At 41.3% G+C, this 14,024-nt stretch overlaps 3 protein-coding genes across 5 annotated transcripts in view; 2 read left to right on the plus strand and 1 right to left on the minus strand.

Annotated features, from left to right (window-relative positions):
- arhgef49 (Rho guanine nucleotide exchange factor 49) overlaps window positions 1-6,084 on the plus strand; it is a 65,860-nt gene extending 59,776 nt beyond the window's left edge. For both annotated transcript variants that reach the window (XM_067604448.1, XM_067604447.1), the window contains exons 6-8: window positions 87-676; window positions 2,482-2,627; window positions 2,953-6,084. In XM_067604448.1, coding sequence (XP_067460549.1) covers window positions 87-676; window positions 2,482-2,627; window positions 2,953-3,787 — 1,571 coding nt within the window. In that variant the 3' untranslated portion in view covers window positions 3,788-6,084. The remainder of the gene's footprint in view (window positions 1-86; window positions 677-2,481; window positions 2,628-2,952) is intronic.
- Window positions 6,085-6,140: 56 nt separating this feature from the next.
- tsn (translin) lies at window positions 6,141-9,455 on the minus strand. The gene is made up of 6 exons (XM_067604450.1): window positions 9,254-9,455; window positions 8,774-8,867; window positions 8,573-8,669; window positions 8,051-8,166; window positions 7,890-7,969; window positions 6,141-7,619 (listed from the first exon to the last, which is right to left on the minus strand). The coding sequence occupies exons 1-6, from the start codon at window positions 9,317-9,319 to the stop codon at window positions 7,389-7,391; spliced, it is 684 nt and encodes a 227-aa protein (XP_067460551.1). The 5' UTR covers window positions 9,320-9,455; the 3' UTR covers window positions 6,141-7,388.
- A 1,331-nt stretch (window positions 9,456-10,786) lies between these two features.
- Window positions 10,787-14,024, plus strand: part of LOC137193180 (protein FAM124A) — a 33,591-nt gene continuing 30,353 nt past the window's right edge. Inside the window, exons 1-2 of one of the 2 annotated variants that reach the window (XM_067604452.1) lie at window positions 10,787-11,044; window positions 11,442-11,476. Coding sequence is in view for 1 of the 2 variants with exons in the window: in XM_067604451.1 (XP_067460552.1) it covers window positions 10,989-11,044 (56 nt within the window). In the remaining variant the exon portion in view is untranslated. The remainder of the gene's footprint in view (window positions 11,045-11,441; window positions 11,477-14,024) is intronic. The other variant, XM_067604451.1, reaches the window with a different exon arrangement.

The raw sequence follows: 14,024 nt of genomic DNA on the forward strand, positions 1-14,024 counted from the left end.
ATTAAGGAAGCTGTTGTTGAGTGTAGAAAATGAATCCATAAACAGCATCAGTACTAATCTGACTGTGTCGACCTCCCTCTCTTCAGCTCCAGCAGCAATTCGTGGTCGCTCAGAGCCCCCAGGTGAGGAGCGGCAGGCGGGTCTGGGTGTGACTCGCACTGGGCAGCATCGCTGGAGCACCATCAGCAGCCTGAGCGCTGACAGCGGTGTGGTGGGCCTCAGTGATGAGCGGGAGGAGGAGGACAGCGAGCCTCGCCGTTACCGACGCAGCCGAGGAGCTGAGGTGGAAAGGGTGGACAGTGGCATCGGCCCGGGCCTGTCCCGCACCTGGAAGAGACCGTCTGCCTCCCTCCGAGCCTGGGAGGCGCAGAGACCCTGTCCGGACTGTGGCCAGAGAGATGGGGCCTCCAAAGAGCGAGGAGAGAGCATGTGTGAACGTTGCTCCAAGCTGCGCACCGAGCGCAAGGAAGCCATCCTGGAGTTTCTGAACACAGAGTCGAGCTACGGGGAAGACCTGCGGATCATCAAGGAGGAGTTTTACTGCCCCATGCAGAGCGCCGGGCTGCTGACAGCTGAGCAGCTCACTGTGGTGTTTGGTAACGTTCAGGAGCTGATAGACGTCAATGACCGCTTCACTGAACACCTGCAGGACAGCATTGACCAAGCCTTTGACCAGGTGACTCTCTCATACACATACTGTACATATACACACACCCACACATCGGGGCTTAAATACAGTGGTCCTCTTTTGCTGATTTTTAATGCTCTATGCTTAGAGCGCCTGCTGGTATTACATAAGTCACCTTCAGATTAACATTTAGAAAAACCTTAAATGTCATGCTTCCTTTTGAGTGCAGTTGCCTACAATACATTGGCACTGCTAAAATCTCCATCTTAAACATTTTAGACTGTTATTGAGTCCAAAAAGGCACACACACACACACACACACACACACACACACACACACACACACACACAGGCAGAATCACAGTCATTACCAAATATAAACAGAACAGAATAACAGAATTGAGGTTACTAGTTGACAAGCAGAAGTCAGTTGAACATTTACCCAACAAGGAGGCACCATAACAAAGATGAGTTTTAAGCACAGATGTGAAAATTCTGACAGAACCTTCCTCCTGAACTTGCAGTGGGAGCTTATTACAAAAGATGGGAACTTGTGTTAAATGGAGGAGTTAAAAAAAAAACAGCATAAGGACATAATACTGCATGGAGTGATAATATTACATTTGACAGATGGAGCCAAACTGTTTAAACTTGTAAATCTGACAGAGGATTTTGAAAGCGGCTCCGGCTTGTAGTGGTAGCCGGTGCAACATTAGGACTGGTAATGAATGAAGTGTGTGATGTGTGCAAACAAAACCTAAACCGAAACTGGCTGGAGGCTAAAGAAGAAGAGAAAAGAGGGGGGTTAAAAATGAAGCCATTAAATAGGCTGAGCCCCACTCTTTCCTGATGTCCTTCCTTACTCTGCCTATTGGTTTATGATCCAGGAAGCAGAACCAACCACACAAGTAGCAGGCAGAGACGGAGGAATGGAACAAATTGGCTTTTTTATCTTGATTCAAGTCCCACGATCTGACAGTTTCCATCCTGTCTCATTTCTGGAAAATTGTTGAAACAAATTGATAAGTATTAGAAGCAGGTTAAAATGAAGCAAAGCCTGCAAACTAGTTCAGGCAGACAACTCAAGTCCACCACTACTCCTGCATGACATGACAAATTCTTCTCACTCCAGCACACAGACCAATGCACCTTTTCCCAACATTCTTTTGCTTTGCCATGCCTGTTGGTGCACTGTTCATCTTGAAGTTATTGCATGCTGTAACTGCCACTGCTGCTGTTCATATAGCATTTTATGAGTCCCATCTCCTCCCCAGCATTAACCTGTAGTCTCTGAAGCTAAGCTCTAGTTATTATCATCATATTGTCACTCCCCAGTCACTGCTGTGCTGAGCTTGGTGTATCCTTGTGGGGGATGACAGTGTCAAAGCCTAGATGTCAAAAATAAACTCTCTGCATTTTCTGCATTCACATGACAATTAATTTCGTGTGAGTTGGCTGATTTAACACATTTCATGTGTAGGCAGATTCAGCTATTTCAGCTATGCTAGCAGCAAAGCTCTACAAACAGTAAAGACGGTCTGCCGGTCAGTCCACTGATTTGGTTCAGACTGAAATATCTCAACAACTACTGGATGTTTTGCTGTGGCATTTTGTACAGACATTCATGGTACCCAGAAGTTGAATCCTAAAGACCTTAGTGATCCCCTAAATTTTCCTCTAGCACCACCAGCACTAGTCAGAGTTTTCATACAGCAACAACACAGAGCCACTGGTGTGGCTGTAGATTCTTACTCTTGTTGGGACACAATGATGGACAAAAATGACTTAAGATGGAGATCAGTTTTTTCAGCTGTACATTGACAAGCATTTGCCCTCATGTGGTGTGACCTCAGGGAGATGAGGATCTGCTGACCGTGTACATAGGAGAGATCTTTCTGGAGTTCGTCAACATGCTGCCCGCCTTCCAGACCTACTGCCTGCAGCAGTCCACCTCGGTCAACATGCTCAACACACTGGAGAAGGAGAAAGAACTGCTCAGGTACACACACAGTACAAGGATTCTTCTTCCTGTTGGCCTGTGTGATGGAAAAGTTACTCTGGGAGCTTTCTCTTGTTTCTGCCACAGCTGCTCTGTGTAATTCTTAATGGAAAAGACAGGGGGTTATCACTAATTCAGAGGATGGTCTATTTTGAGAGTCGAGCAGCTGCAATGACTTGTATTTTTAGACAGAACCAAAGCTCACCCATGAGTTCAGCTGTCCTGTGATTTCCATTAATCAACTTTTTAAAGAGTTTTCCCAGGACAGGCACATTGTAACATTCTCTGAGTTTCTGTCTTCATTTTCTCTTGTTTCTCTTCTCAGAATCTTCCTGGATGTTTCCCAAAATGACAACACAGCACTGCGTCGTATGAACTTGCGCTCCTTCCTCATGGCGCCCCTCCAGCGTGTGACTAAATACCCGCTTTTGTTGAGTCGAATCATCAAGGTCACTCCTGAATGTCACCCCGACTATGCACGTCTCCGTGAGGCCAAGAGTCGTGTGGAATCCCACCTGGAGCACATCAACATGAAAACCAAGCAGGAGGGCAACGGCGTCACCTGGTCCCTCCGCTCTTTCCGCCGGGACAGCCGTAAGAACCGGGAGGTCATCAACATCGAGATGCGAGAGGTATCGATGAAGACTGTTGGCTGGGCAAGAGAGCACACGCGCTTTGTCATGGAAGGACCGCTCCAGTTGTCCCAGCCAGCAGATGGCCAATGGGTGAAGAAGGGCAGCAAGGCCCTCAAGTTCCAAAATGTCCAGAGTCTGCTGATGGTGAGGACACAGCGGGCCGGTGAAGGCCCGGGACAGGGCACCGACCTAGGGGCTCGGGGGGATGTGGTGGAGGGCTGTGGAGAAAGCATCCGAGATGGAGTGCTGGTTCTAATCAAGGACAAGAGCAGTGGGAAGTTCACAGTACTGAGAGAGCCCATCCGCTTGGGGAACTGTGTGGTGTCAACGGACCCAGAATGTGAGGACACATTCGAGGTGCTCGATATTCGGCGGGAGTCCTTTGTTTTTCGCGCCTCAGACAAATCTCGCACCCAGCAGTGGTTCCATCAGATAAAGAGATACACTCGGGACTTGGGCACCTGGAGGAAAAGACGCAACGCTTTGCCCAACATCATGATCAACACAAACCAGACCCGCTCCTGAGACTAACCATCCCCACCACCTTTGTTACACTGTAAATAACCTGAATACTTCTACTGCAAAAATAAACTGACAACAAGAAGCATTTCTGAGCAACACCACTGTTACAGCTTGTCAGATTTCGGTGAAAAAAAATCTTTCTCAAAGTCTCGTATGGGTAAGAGAAAGATATAGCACTTTTTTTTTACAAAGCTATAAGTGCGACATACTGTCATTATTATGTATGAAGATTTAATTTTAAGTCGTTACATCAAGAAAATGATCAGATTCTTGGACAACCAAAAAAACTGGGCTGTGTTTGTCAGCCTTGATTGTAAAGACTGTTTGCTCTTGGAGAAAGAGAGTTGTGTTTTCAGTAAATAAGGTGTGTCTGTTGAAAAGCATGACTGAACATGACTGACTGCAAAAAGAAAAATTGTAATGTCATTTTTATACAAGATGGACAAGACATTGGGGGAAAAAAACATTTGTGTTTGGATTTTACAGGCGGAGATGTGGTCAAGAGCTGTGTTCAGTGGTTTCTGTTTGTCGTCACTGCCCTCTCCTGTCCGTGTGCCGCCCTCCACGGCGGTACAGCAACTTTCACTGCCAGAGATGCAGTTGAGTAGAGCCTCTCCTATAGGCTGAACAGACCTCCTGTATCACTGTGTTTAAATGAGAACTCACGTAACAGCAATAATCTGTCAGTTTCAAAAGAAGTAGCTACTGTATATGCATTTAATTTCCCAAGGTTTCCTTTGGCGTTGTGGCGTTTTTCCTGCTTCAATGCGTGCTGTGTTACATGAGGCAGATTCAACTAAAGTCTCAAATGACTTCATGTTTGTTGGCATAAAGCTTTCTAACACTAAGTTCCAGTCAGTCATTGGGATTAAGATGATTTTAGTGACATGAAAGCAGTTTGTGAGAAGTCCAGTCAGTCTCCTTTGTATTAAAGTCATGTCAAATACGTAAAGTCAAATACAGTTTTCCTCGCCGTGTGTTAAGTGCAGAGTTTTTCAACCTTGGGGTCGGGACCTCGCTTATTTTGCAGCAACAAGAAATTTTGATGCCAGTTAGTATATTTAAATTTGTTTCATATATTTTTATAGCTACTATTATTTTCATTATTTATCAATGATGTGTTTATCTTTTGATTCATTTTTTGGTAGATACACAAATGTCTGAAAAACTGCAGATAGAACCAAGAAGTTGATGTCCTCAAATCAATCGTTTATCTGACCAACAACCCAAAATCAAAGCATATTCAATTTACACTGATATAAAACAAACAGTTCTTCCATTTAAAGAAGCAGAAACCACAGAATATTTAGCAATTTTGCTTGATAAATTATAAATCAATTATTATTACAAATTGTTGTTGACTGGCTTTCTATCAGTCATTTCAGTACTATATATTTGTACTAATCAAAATCAAATAGGGGTCAAATATGTCAAAGTTTCTGTATAAACCCAACATTTTTAAACATATTTAAAACATGCTTTCATTGTGGGGTATTGTGCCAGTAAAGGTTGAGAAACTCTCATTACCAGATGATGGACTCAAAAAAACATCTCAACCATCTTGTCATGACACAGTTTTAACTGTGTGGAATTATGTGACCTAGCACTGAGCTGTTGTGCCTTGGTACTTGTTTACTGTTATGCTGAAAACTGAAATATTTGCAACTTATCACAGTAGCATTTATCCGAGACTGGGACTAGACTGCCCTCTGTTGGCACTTGATTGAGCTACATTTACAGGCAATATTACTGACAGTCCCTGGTTGCTGACATGATGTGATAACCTTATCTGTAGTGTGTTTTAATTTATGAAGGCTTTATTTTGTTTAATGCACTTTATTATGATTCAGAGATAAAAAAAAAAAAAAAAAACCTCTCCAGTATAACTGCTGGTGGAACATACAGCATGTTACGCTGTCTTCTTTATTCATCGTTCTCCATTGTTAGAAGGAATCGACCAAAGCTGATGTCAGCGGGTGGAGACAATACAGTCGATCCAGTCATCAAACCAAAATCACTATTTAATACTGATGCTGTTTTATGTTATGAAGTAGCACTGCTAAAAGAGGTAGCGAATCACTGTGTTTTGGAGGGCGGGGCTGCTCATCTCTACACCAACACTTCTGTGCTGTCGCAGGATGCTGTTTCAGATGAACCCTTTCAAAATATAAAAAAAACAAAACCTGCTGAGTTGCGTACAGTTTTTTTTTTTTTCTTTTCCTCATTTGCATTTGAAAGACCTGGTGTATTATTTCCCTGATGTAATATATTGTGAATTATATTAAAAGATTTTAAACACACCCTGTTGCTTTTCTATTTGTGTGATGCTGGTTTGAAAGTCTGATGAACCATGAAATGTAGAGTATAGAAATATATTTACAGTAAGCATCTTCAGAACAGACAGGATATACATACAAGTGGAATGCACTTATCACTGTGGGAAACAAAAGCACAAGATGACAGAGAGCGAAGGTGAATTCTTTCTAGAAAATACAATCCAGCTGCACTACAGTACTGAAGAAAACTGAAACACGGATGCAGACAATAGAAACACACATTCAAGACATTTCCGTAAGTGAAAAAAAAAAAAAAAAAGGAAAACCATACATATATATTCCATGCAGTACATAACATTCTGACTAGTTTGCTCATGGATTTCTAGAGAAAGCTTCATCATCTAACAACAAAAATATTGAAATGGCTCAACAGACATATTCATGGCACTGTTGGAAAAAATGACAAACAAGGAGCCGAACTAATCACAGAGTAGCTTTCTATCCTGTGAAGTGCACCCTTGTTGTTTCTTTGGCTCTACCTCTCCTGAAGTCTCATTTATAAAATTTGGTGTTAGCACAGGTACATGCTAATGACCAACATCCAAATTAAGGCTTTTTTTATGAAAGTCAAAAATGATCAAAATCTGATAAGAATGCAATAATTATTTCTGATTTCTTGTTACTTTCTTTTTTTATTCTAGATTCCATCATCTGATCGTTGCATCAAATATTTTGTTCATAAATGAGGCTCCTGTATCCGTTTTCTGACAATAATTCAGAGTCTTAAAAAATATCACCGGGGGGGTCAACTCAAGCGGTCAACAACAAAAAATTTCTCGTTTTCCTTTTTTTTTGCAAATAAACACAAACAACCACAGAAATAAGCTCTGCACGGCTGGAACCCTCCACTCAGAGCAATCTCCGGCTCTCTTCTTGAATGAATTAAACATCAATATACTGTTCTAAATAATAAGATGTCTGTTGCAAACTCAGTGAAACAATAACACATGAATCCAACAAAATGGAGAACACAGATTTCCAAAAAATGAACCTTCAATCTTACGCCTCAGAACGAGGGTGTCAACCTCTACCACTCTTCTGACAGACTGCCATTCATCTAAAACACTTCATTCACACAAAACACACACTCATACACACACACTCTCACACAGTCTGTCCTAGGCTGCTGGGGCCTCAGGCAGATCCCTGGGTCTTGCCTTCCAGGTGGTGTAAGGTCTCCGATCTGCAGCAGCCGTGCAGAGGTCCCAGCCCGGGGAAGCCACCGCCCCCATCCTCCGTCTCCCATGGCCAGTCACCTCCTCCGAGCTCTACTTGTCCCCGCCGGTCTCCGTATCCTTGGCCAAGCCGCGGATGGACAGGTCGTACACCACCTCCTCGATCTTCTTCACGTCATACTTGAGGCCGTCGTAGCGCTTCCGCAGCGGGTCGTTCTTCAGGTTGAGCAGTCGGAAACCCGAGTCCAGCTCGTTGATGAAGTTGGAGATGCGGAGCGGCCGGTTGTAGTCTCCTGCTGTCACGCTGTTTACCGCCAGCCGTGACTGAGAGGGGACACAACAGCACGAATATAAGGAATACTTCAGAGCTCCACCAGATGTATTATACATGTATTCATGTATTGTATCTAATAGAAGTGAGAATTGTTTGGATATATGGATACAGAGAATTGAACATACAGATCAATGGCAGAGAAGTGGAAACCTTGATGTATAGTGCTGTATTTATAATGTACGTATATGCAAATAAGGCACAATCATTCTATTCTGAGTGTAGTGTTGTTGTAAGACCATCGCAATGTACAACAAACTCACCAGTTCACTGGCCATGATCAGCACACCTGCCAGGTAGTCCTCCACATCTAGGTGAAAACCTTTCTCTCGCACCACCTGGACTGTAGGGTTGAGAGGGCAGAAGAAGTCAAGCAGCTTAGCCTCAGTAACACTTACACATCACCACATGAACTGGTACCTACTGTCCAGTATCTGGGCCACCTCCTCTCGAGTCACAAGAGTTTCAGTCTCCAGATAGACAACAAAGGCTGCCAAGAAAGCCAAGCGCTGCAGGACAAACCGCCAGTGTTCATGAAACCTAAATTGGGATCAAAGAGATCAGAGAAAAAGAGAGAAAACAATAACATCAGAGGGGTTCCCTCTTCTGTGTAATTCTTCCCGAATAAAATGAAATTCTGACAGGGGAAATCCCACCAAAGACTGACTGGAATGATCAGAGGTTAAAGCTAAGACACAACCAGACAATGACGTCTTGGAAAGACTGAAACAGTCTAATCTAGTCTAAGAGACAACATTGTAACCCAAGGAAGTAATTGCCAAAGCAGATGGCACAGATACAGAGCTTGCTTTGAGAGCACACAAAATGCATTATTATTTCTCCAGATTTCTTTTTTATGAATGAACCTTTGTATGACAACCGCTCCAAACAGACCATTTGCAAACTTCTATGTCAGTGAGAAGTGTCTGTCTGTGAGGTGTCCTACCTGTAATACTGCTCCACAGGAAATTTTGTTTTGAGGTCTGCAATGTGTGTCCTGACTGTGCAGAACAACTCCCGTGCCTTTGCACATTTACTGGGAACTAAAAGAGCAAAGGAAAAGATTCATTTATATATGGAAAGGCAAAAAAAAAAAAAAAAATACTCAGCACAAGTCAAAACAGATCTTCATGTGTCAAACACTCACTTTCTTTGAATCCAGATGGTTGGTGGACACTTTGGAGTACAGTCAGAATTTCTCTGGCAGTCTGCTCCAAAACCTGGACCACCTTCCGGATATCCTACAACAAAGTGCACAAACCCTCTTTTCTATTGAAATGAATTGAAATCTGCTGCAGGACCTACACCCTGGCAGATGAGCAAGACAGCATTTAATCCACAATTAATGAATGAAGTTCGGTGTGGCCTCTCTGCTATGCGCGCAGAGCGTAATGTGGTTTATATTGAAAGAAAAGTGACACGTCCTTTACGACTTCTTATCGACTTGGATACAGTGGTGTTAAACGAACATCCTAGTCAACCCTTAGAGGCGCTGCTGCTTACATAAACAGGACTTTACAGTCATTACAGAGCAGCCTCTGAGGTGGAAACGTTTCATGCTTAAGCGGCTAGCTCGCTGTCTGTGTGAGCTAATGCTGCTAGCAGCCCTGCAGCTGCTCGCTCTCACCTCTCTGATGTCCTGGTCGGCGCTCAGGAAGCCCTGAATGTAACTGAACATCTCGGTGACAGACATGTCTGATGTGAGCTCAGATGTCCGGTTGGTAGTGATAACGATGAGCCGTGTGCAGCTAATTCAAAAACAAAACCACAGATGTAGTGGCAGAACCGTCCTGCCGCCTCCTGGCTTCCAGAGGCGCGTCGAGATGATGTCATCGTGTTGCCCAACGTCATGCTGCTATCTTTTTTCCATAGACTGTAGAAAAAAGCTTTTTTTTGCATTCATCATGAACATGTACCATGATGTATAAGAATTAATTAATATGATTTTAATATATATTATGAATAATCATTAATATAATAATAATCTGATAATACATCCATGACATGTACATCTGTACATTGCTTATGGTTACCTAGATAAAGGGGGTGGCTCATTTTAACCACTGGCTCTATTTACCCCGTTCTCCCCTATTTTTTTCTGCTTTTCAAATTATGGTTACTTCTCAAATGTGGCTAGTGATCGGGAAACAATAGTTCTTTTTACTAGGCAGTGGTTTCATTCATGGACACAAACAGGATTGTTGCAGGTCAGAACTGTGATAACTCTTGTTTTGTTGTGTGTGTGTGTGTGTGTGTGTGTGTGTGCGTGTGTGTGTGCGTGTGCGTGTGTGTGTGTGTGCGTGTGTGTGTGTGTGTGTGTGTGTTGTGCTCTGGCGGACAGACACGCTGCAGCACCTCATTAACCCTGCTGATGGAGCCACAGCAGCGCACATTCTGATGTGACGTTCATGTGCTGCTCGAACAAAGCCGCACCACTCTTTTCAGTAATGGCAGAGTAGGGTAGCGGTTTCGTCCTGCTCTTTATTAGACTTTAACAGAACAGTTTAACATAAGTTTAACAGAGAGACATTAGCCATACACATCCCTACAGAGCGATCTTTGTGTATTAAGAAGACTACAAAATATTGCATTTTGCAATTATATAAAACACATACATCAGTCTCAACTTAATGTGGCTTGTTCAAATAGCCCAATCCAAGTTTTCAAGTGCAACATCTTCACCAAGCTGTTTTTGGAATAAATACTATTATTACTGACTAATAAAATAAGACAGATCCATACTACACAAGTTTTTAAACATACTACAAAGAGTCAAAAAATTAGAGAAAATACAAAAATACTTTTCACAGTGTTTTTTTCAGACCTTCATTTCTGCAGAAAAGATCATAAATCATTGATAAAACCTGTACTTTGTGTTTTTATAATGGAGAGAAAACACACAGCATCCTAAAATCCATTGCCTTCTTTTCCAAGCCATTTTCCTTAGACGGCTATGAGTAGCCTATTTTTTATTTATGTCATTTCTAGAGTTTCATTTTATTTCTTTAAATCCTAATGTCTTATCCTCGGAAATGGACTCCCGTATGTCTCAGAAACACGTGTCCTAAAATCCAAACTGCCACATGTTGATTTACCACTCTGTTAACCTGCTTCTGAGCGCTGCGCTCGTAGATGTTACATTTCCTACAGCTCTAGAAGGCATCATGTGAGAGCAGCTGACGCAGAGAAACAGTTTGCAGTCAGTCTGTTGTCGCCTGTTGCTCCAACCAGTCTATCAAACAGTTCATTGCAAGCCAGGGGTCAGATCCCGGTGCGTTCACAGCTGTCCTGTCTTAAATCACAGCGTGTTTATTCGCTACTTCGCGATTTCAACACAATGCAGCAAACTACGACACAGTGAGATGGAGAAAACCTCAGCAGAAGATGACTGCGTGGATTCAGGAGCCGAGACTGGAGGGTGAGTGAAGCAGAGCTCTTACTGACAGCGAACATCTCTGTTATTCTCTGTTGTTACTTTTCCAAATGTAGCCTAACTGTCATCATAAAGCTATTGTGTAAAAGTTTGCAGGATTACATTAAACTACTCAATATTTAATGTCACCTGACAAAAACATGAAGTATGATTTCAACACAATGCTGAAATTCTTGGATTTCATCCCAGTGCCAGTCATTGTCTGATGTGAACATATGGTGTGGAAGGTGTAATCCTAAATCTTTAGTGGAAAGTTCCATCTTAATCACCATCACATTTGTTAATGAGAGTGCAGCCACATGCTACTGTAGATGGAGCTTAATAGATGAATGAGCTGACAACAAAGACAGTTAAATGAATTTACTCTTCACTCTGTTTTCAGCCGTTAGACAAGGATGTGCCTCAGTTTCTCCTCTGGTATGTCACTGCTGGATGTTGTAGTGTAAGCTTGTGTTTGTGTTTTAGGGAGAGACCCTTTGTGACCCTTTTAACCCCCTTTATGACATCATCAAAACTAAGGACTTACATTCATTCAAAGTTCATATGATCTCGTACTTAATGGAGCAGTTTGTTTCTTTTTGTTTTTTTATACCTCCTGTAAATATTGTGGAATAAAGATAAATCTGAAAAGTCTAAAATCTTAAATACAGGAGAACATATTTATACTATGTGTCTTGTTTCAATGGTACAAACTTACAAACTTACTTCATTTGTAATGTATCAGTATCAAGATAATGCTCTGATAATTATCATGAATAAAAATAGTAGCCTGTGTAGTTTAATGCTCTTTCATTTTGATATAAAATTTGATTCATTTATTAATCAAGGACAATACTCATTGAATCAAAAATCTATTTTTGATCTGTCGTCTGTGGGCAGATAGATGTTACAAGTTAAAAAACACAAAAAAAAGATTTAAAAAAAGGCAGACAAAAGACATAAAAGCACATACTGTGTGTGTATCAAAATTTTCTTTTGTTCTTCAAAGTAAAAAGTTGTATAAAATGCACATGTAGTCATTACTTTACAACAGCAAATGAGACTTAACAGTACCAGAGACAACACAAGGGAGTTCTCAGACCAGCTTTGTTCTCTTTCATGATGAAAGTTAGTGAGCAGGGCAAAGTTATCTGACATCAGTATCACAGTCACCTGGGACCATGCTATTTCATTAGCTGTGAAGTGGAACTAAACAACATAACATGTGTGTGAAAGCATGTTCTTCATGGGAAAACTTTGTAAAAACAGCCGCAGAGACCCTGTGGAAAGCGCTGATGTGAAAGGAAAAGCGGGGACGTCCCGCTGATAACCAGAGAGCCGCTCCCTCCATCAGGTCACATCCTCCACCTCTACTGCCTCTCTCCACCTCCTGTTCACCCCCCATATTCACTGCCTTTAGTCGGTCTCCTCACCTCAGACTGCTGCCATCATCTCTCCTTCAATCATAATATATATATATATATATATATATATATATAATATTCTCACAGGTATTTCTAGTGTCTGTGGAGTGAATATATTTATCTCATATGGAAGTGTAGGAGTACTCCAGTGTGTTGGTGTGTGGTGTTTTTAAAAGATAATTCTGGTTTCATATGGTTTCGTCCATCCTTTCTATCAGTAATAATGATTTTATACTCACCAAGTTAGCTGCAGATATCTGGAAACACTGAAACAATAATTGATTGACGGAAAATTAACCAGCAACCATTTTGCTATATGAGAAATCATTTCAATTTTGTATAATTGTAAATTAAACACCTTTAGGTTTTGGACTGCTTTTGTTTGACATTTTATAGATTAAAGGATTAATCCATTTATCAAAACCATTGTTATTTATAATAATAATAATAAGATAATATTAGAATAATCAACAATGACAATAACCATTAATTGCATCCATAATTTGGTCAAATATATGTTGTTTTTGTCAGAATCAGCCTGCCCTCAAACACACAAACCTTTAGATGAGACCAGAATAACAACAGAATTACTGAAATGTACAACTAAGTACATTTACTCAAGTTCTGTACTGAGGTACTTGTACTTTACTTGAGTATTTCCATGTGATGCTACTTTATACTTCCACTTCACTACATTTCAGAGGGAAATATTGTACTTTCTACTCCACTACATTTATTTGACAGCTTTAGTTGCTTTTCCGATGAGGATTTGACTCAATGGATAATATAACAAGCTTTTAAAATACAACACAGTGTTAAAGATGAAATCAGTGTCACATTTCAGACGTCTATGAGTTGTTAACAGCTCCACCAAATATTGACTTTTCCCTCGAAACTTCTCACATGCTTTCATTTCAATAAATGTTCAAATGATCCAATATTTCACCAAAAATCAAAGATTAGAGAAAAAGTCTGTCAGTATTAACAATCGAATGTTGCGATATATAATAATATAACAATCAGAGAGACAAAATGAATACTTTTACTTTCATTTTACTGCTAATTATGTACTTTTACTTAAGTAGGATTTTCAATGCGGGACTTTTACTTGTAATGGAGTATTTTTACATTGTTGTATTGGTGCTTTTATTTTACTTAGTAAAGGATCTGAGTACTTTTTCCACCACTGCCAACCAAGAGTCCACTTTGGTTTCTTTTAACCTTGACCACAATCTTCCCCAAACTAACTGTAACTGTAGATGTTTCAGGCCAGAAATGCTCATACGAGCCATTTTTGGAACCTTCAGTGGTATGAAGACTTTATGTTTTGTTTCTTTCTATCTCTATCTGTGCTCCTCATCCTCCTGTTTTCTTTCCACCCCTCCCTCCCTGCATCTCCTCCTTAATCAAATAAAAGACACCTGAGTCTGTTCAGCTCTCCACATGTCAAATAGGCCCTTTAGAGTCGGTTCAGAGCCCGCCAGGTCACTCTACAGTCAAACCTCGTGTGCATGACCGGGCTGCTGTCTGTCTTCGCTTCACTTTGTGTTTATTGTCTTTGG

This window comes from Thunnus thynnus, chromosome 11 (genome assembly GCF_963924715.1).
Source record: "Thunnus thynnus chromosome 11, fThuThy2.1, whole genome shotgun sequence".
In the NCBI taxonomy this organism is placed as follows: domain Eukaryota; kingdom Metazoa; phylum Chordata; class Actinopteri; order Scombriformes; family Scombridae; genus Thunnus; species Thunnus thynnus.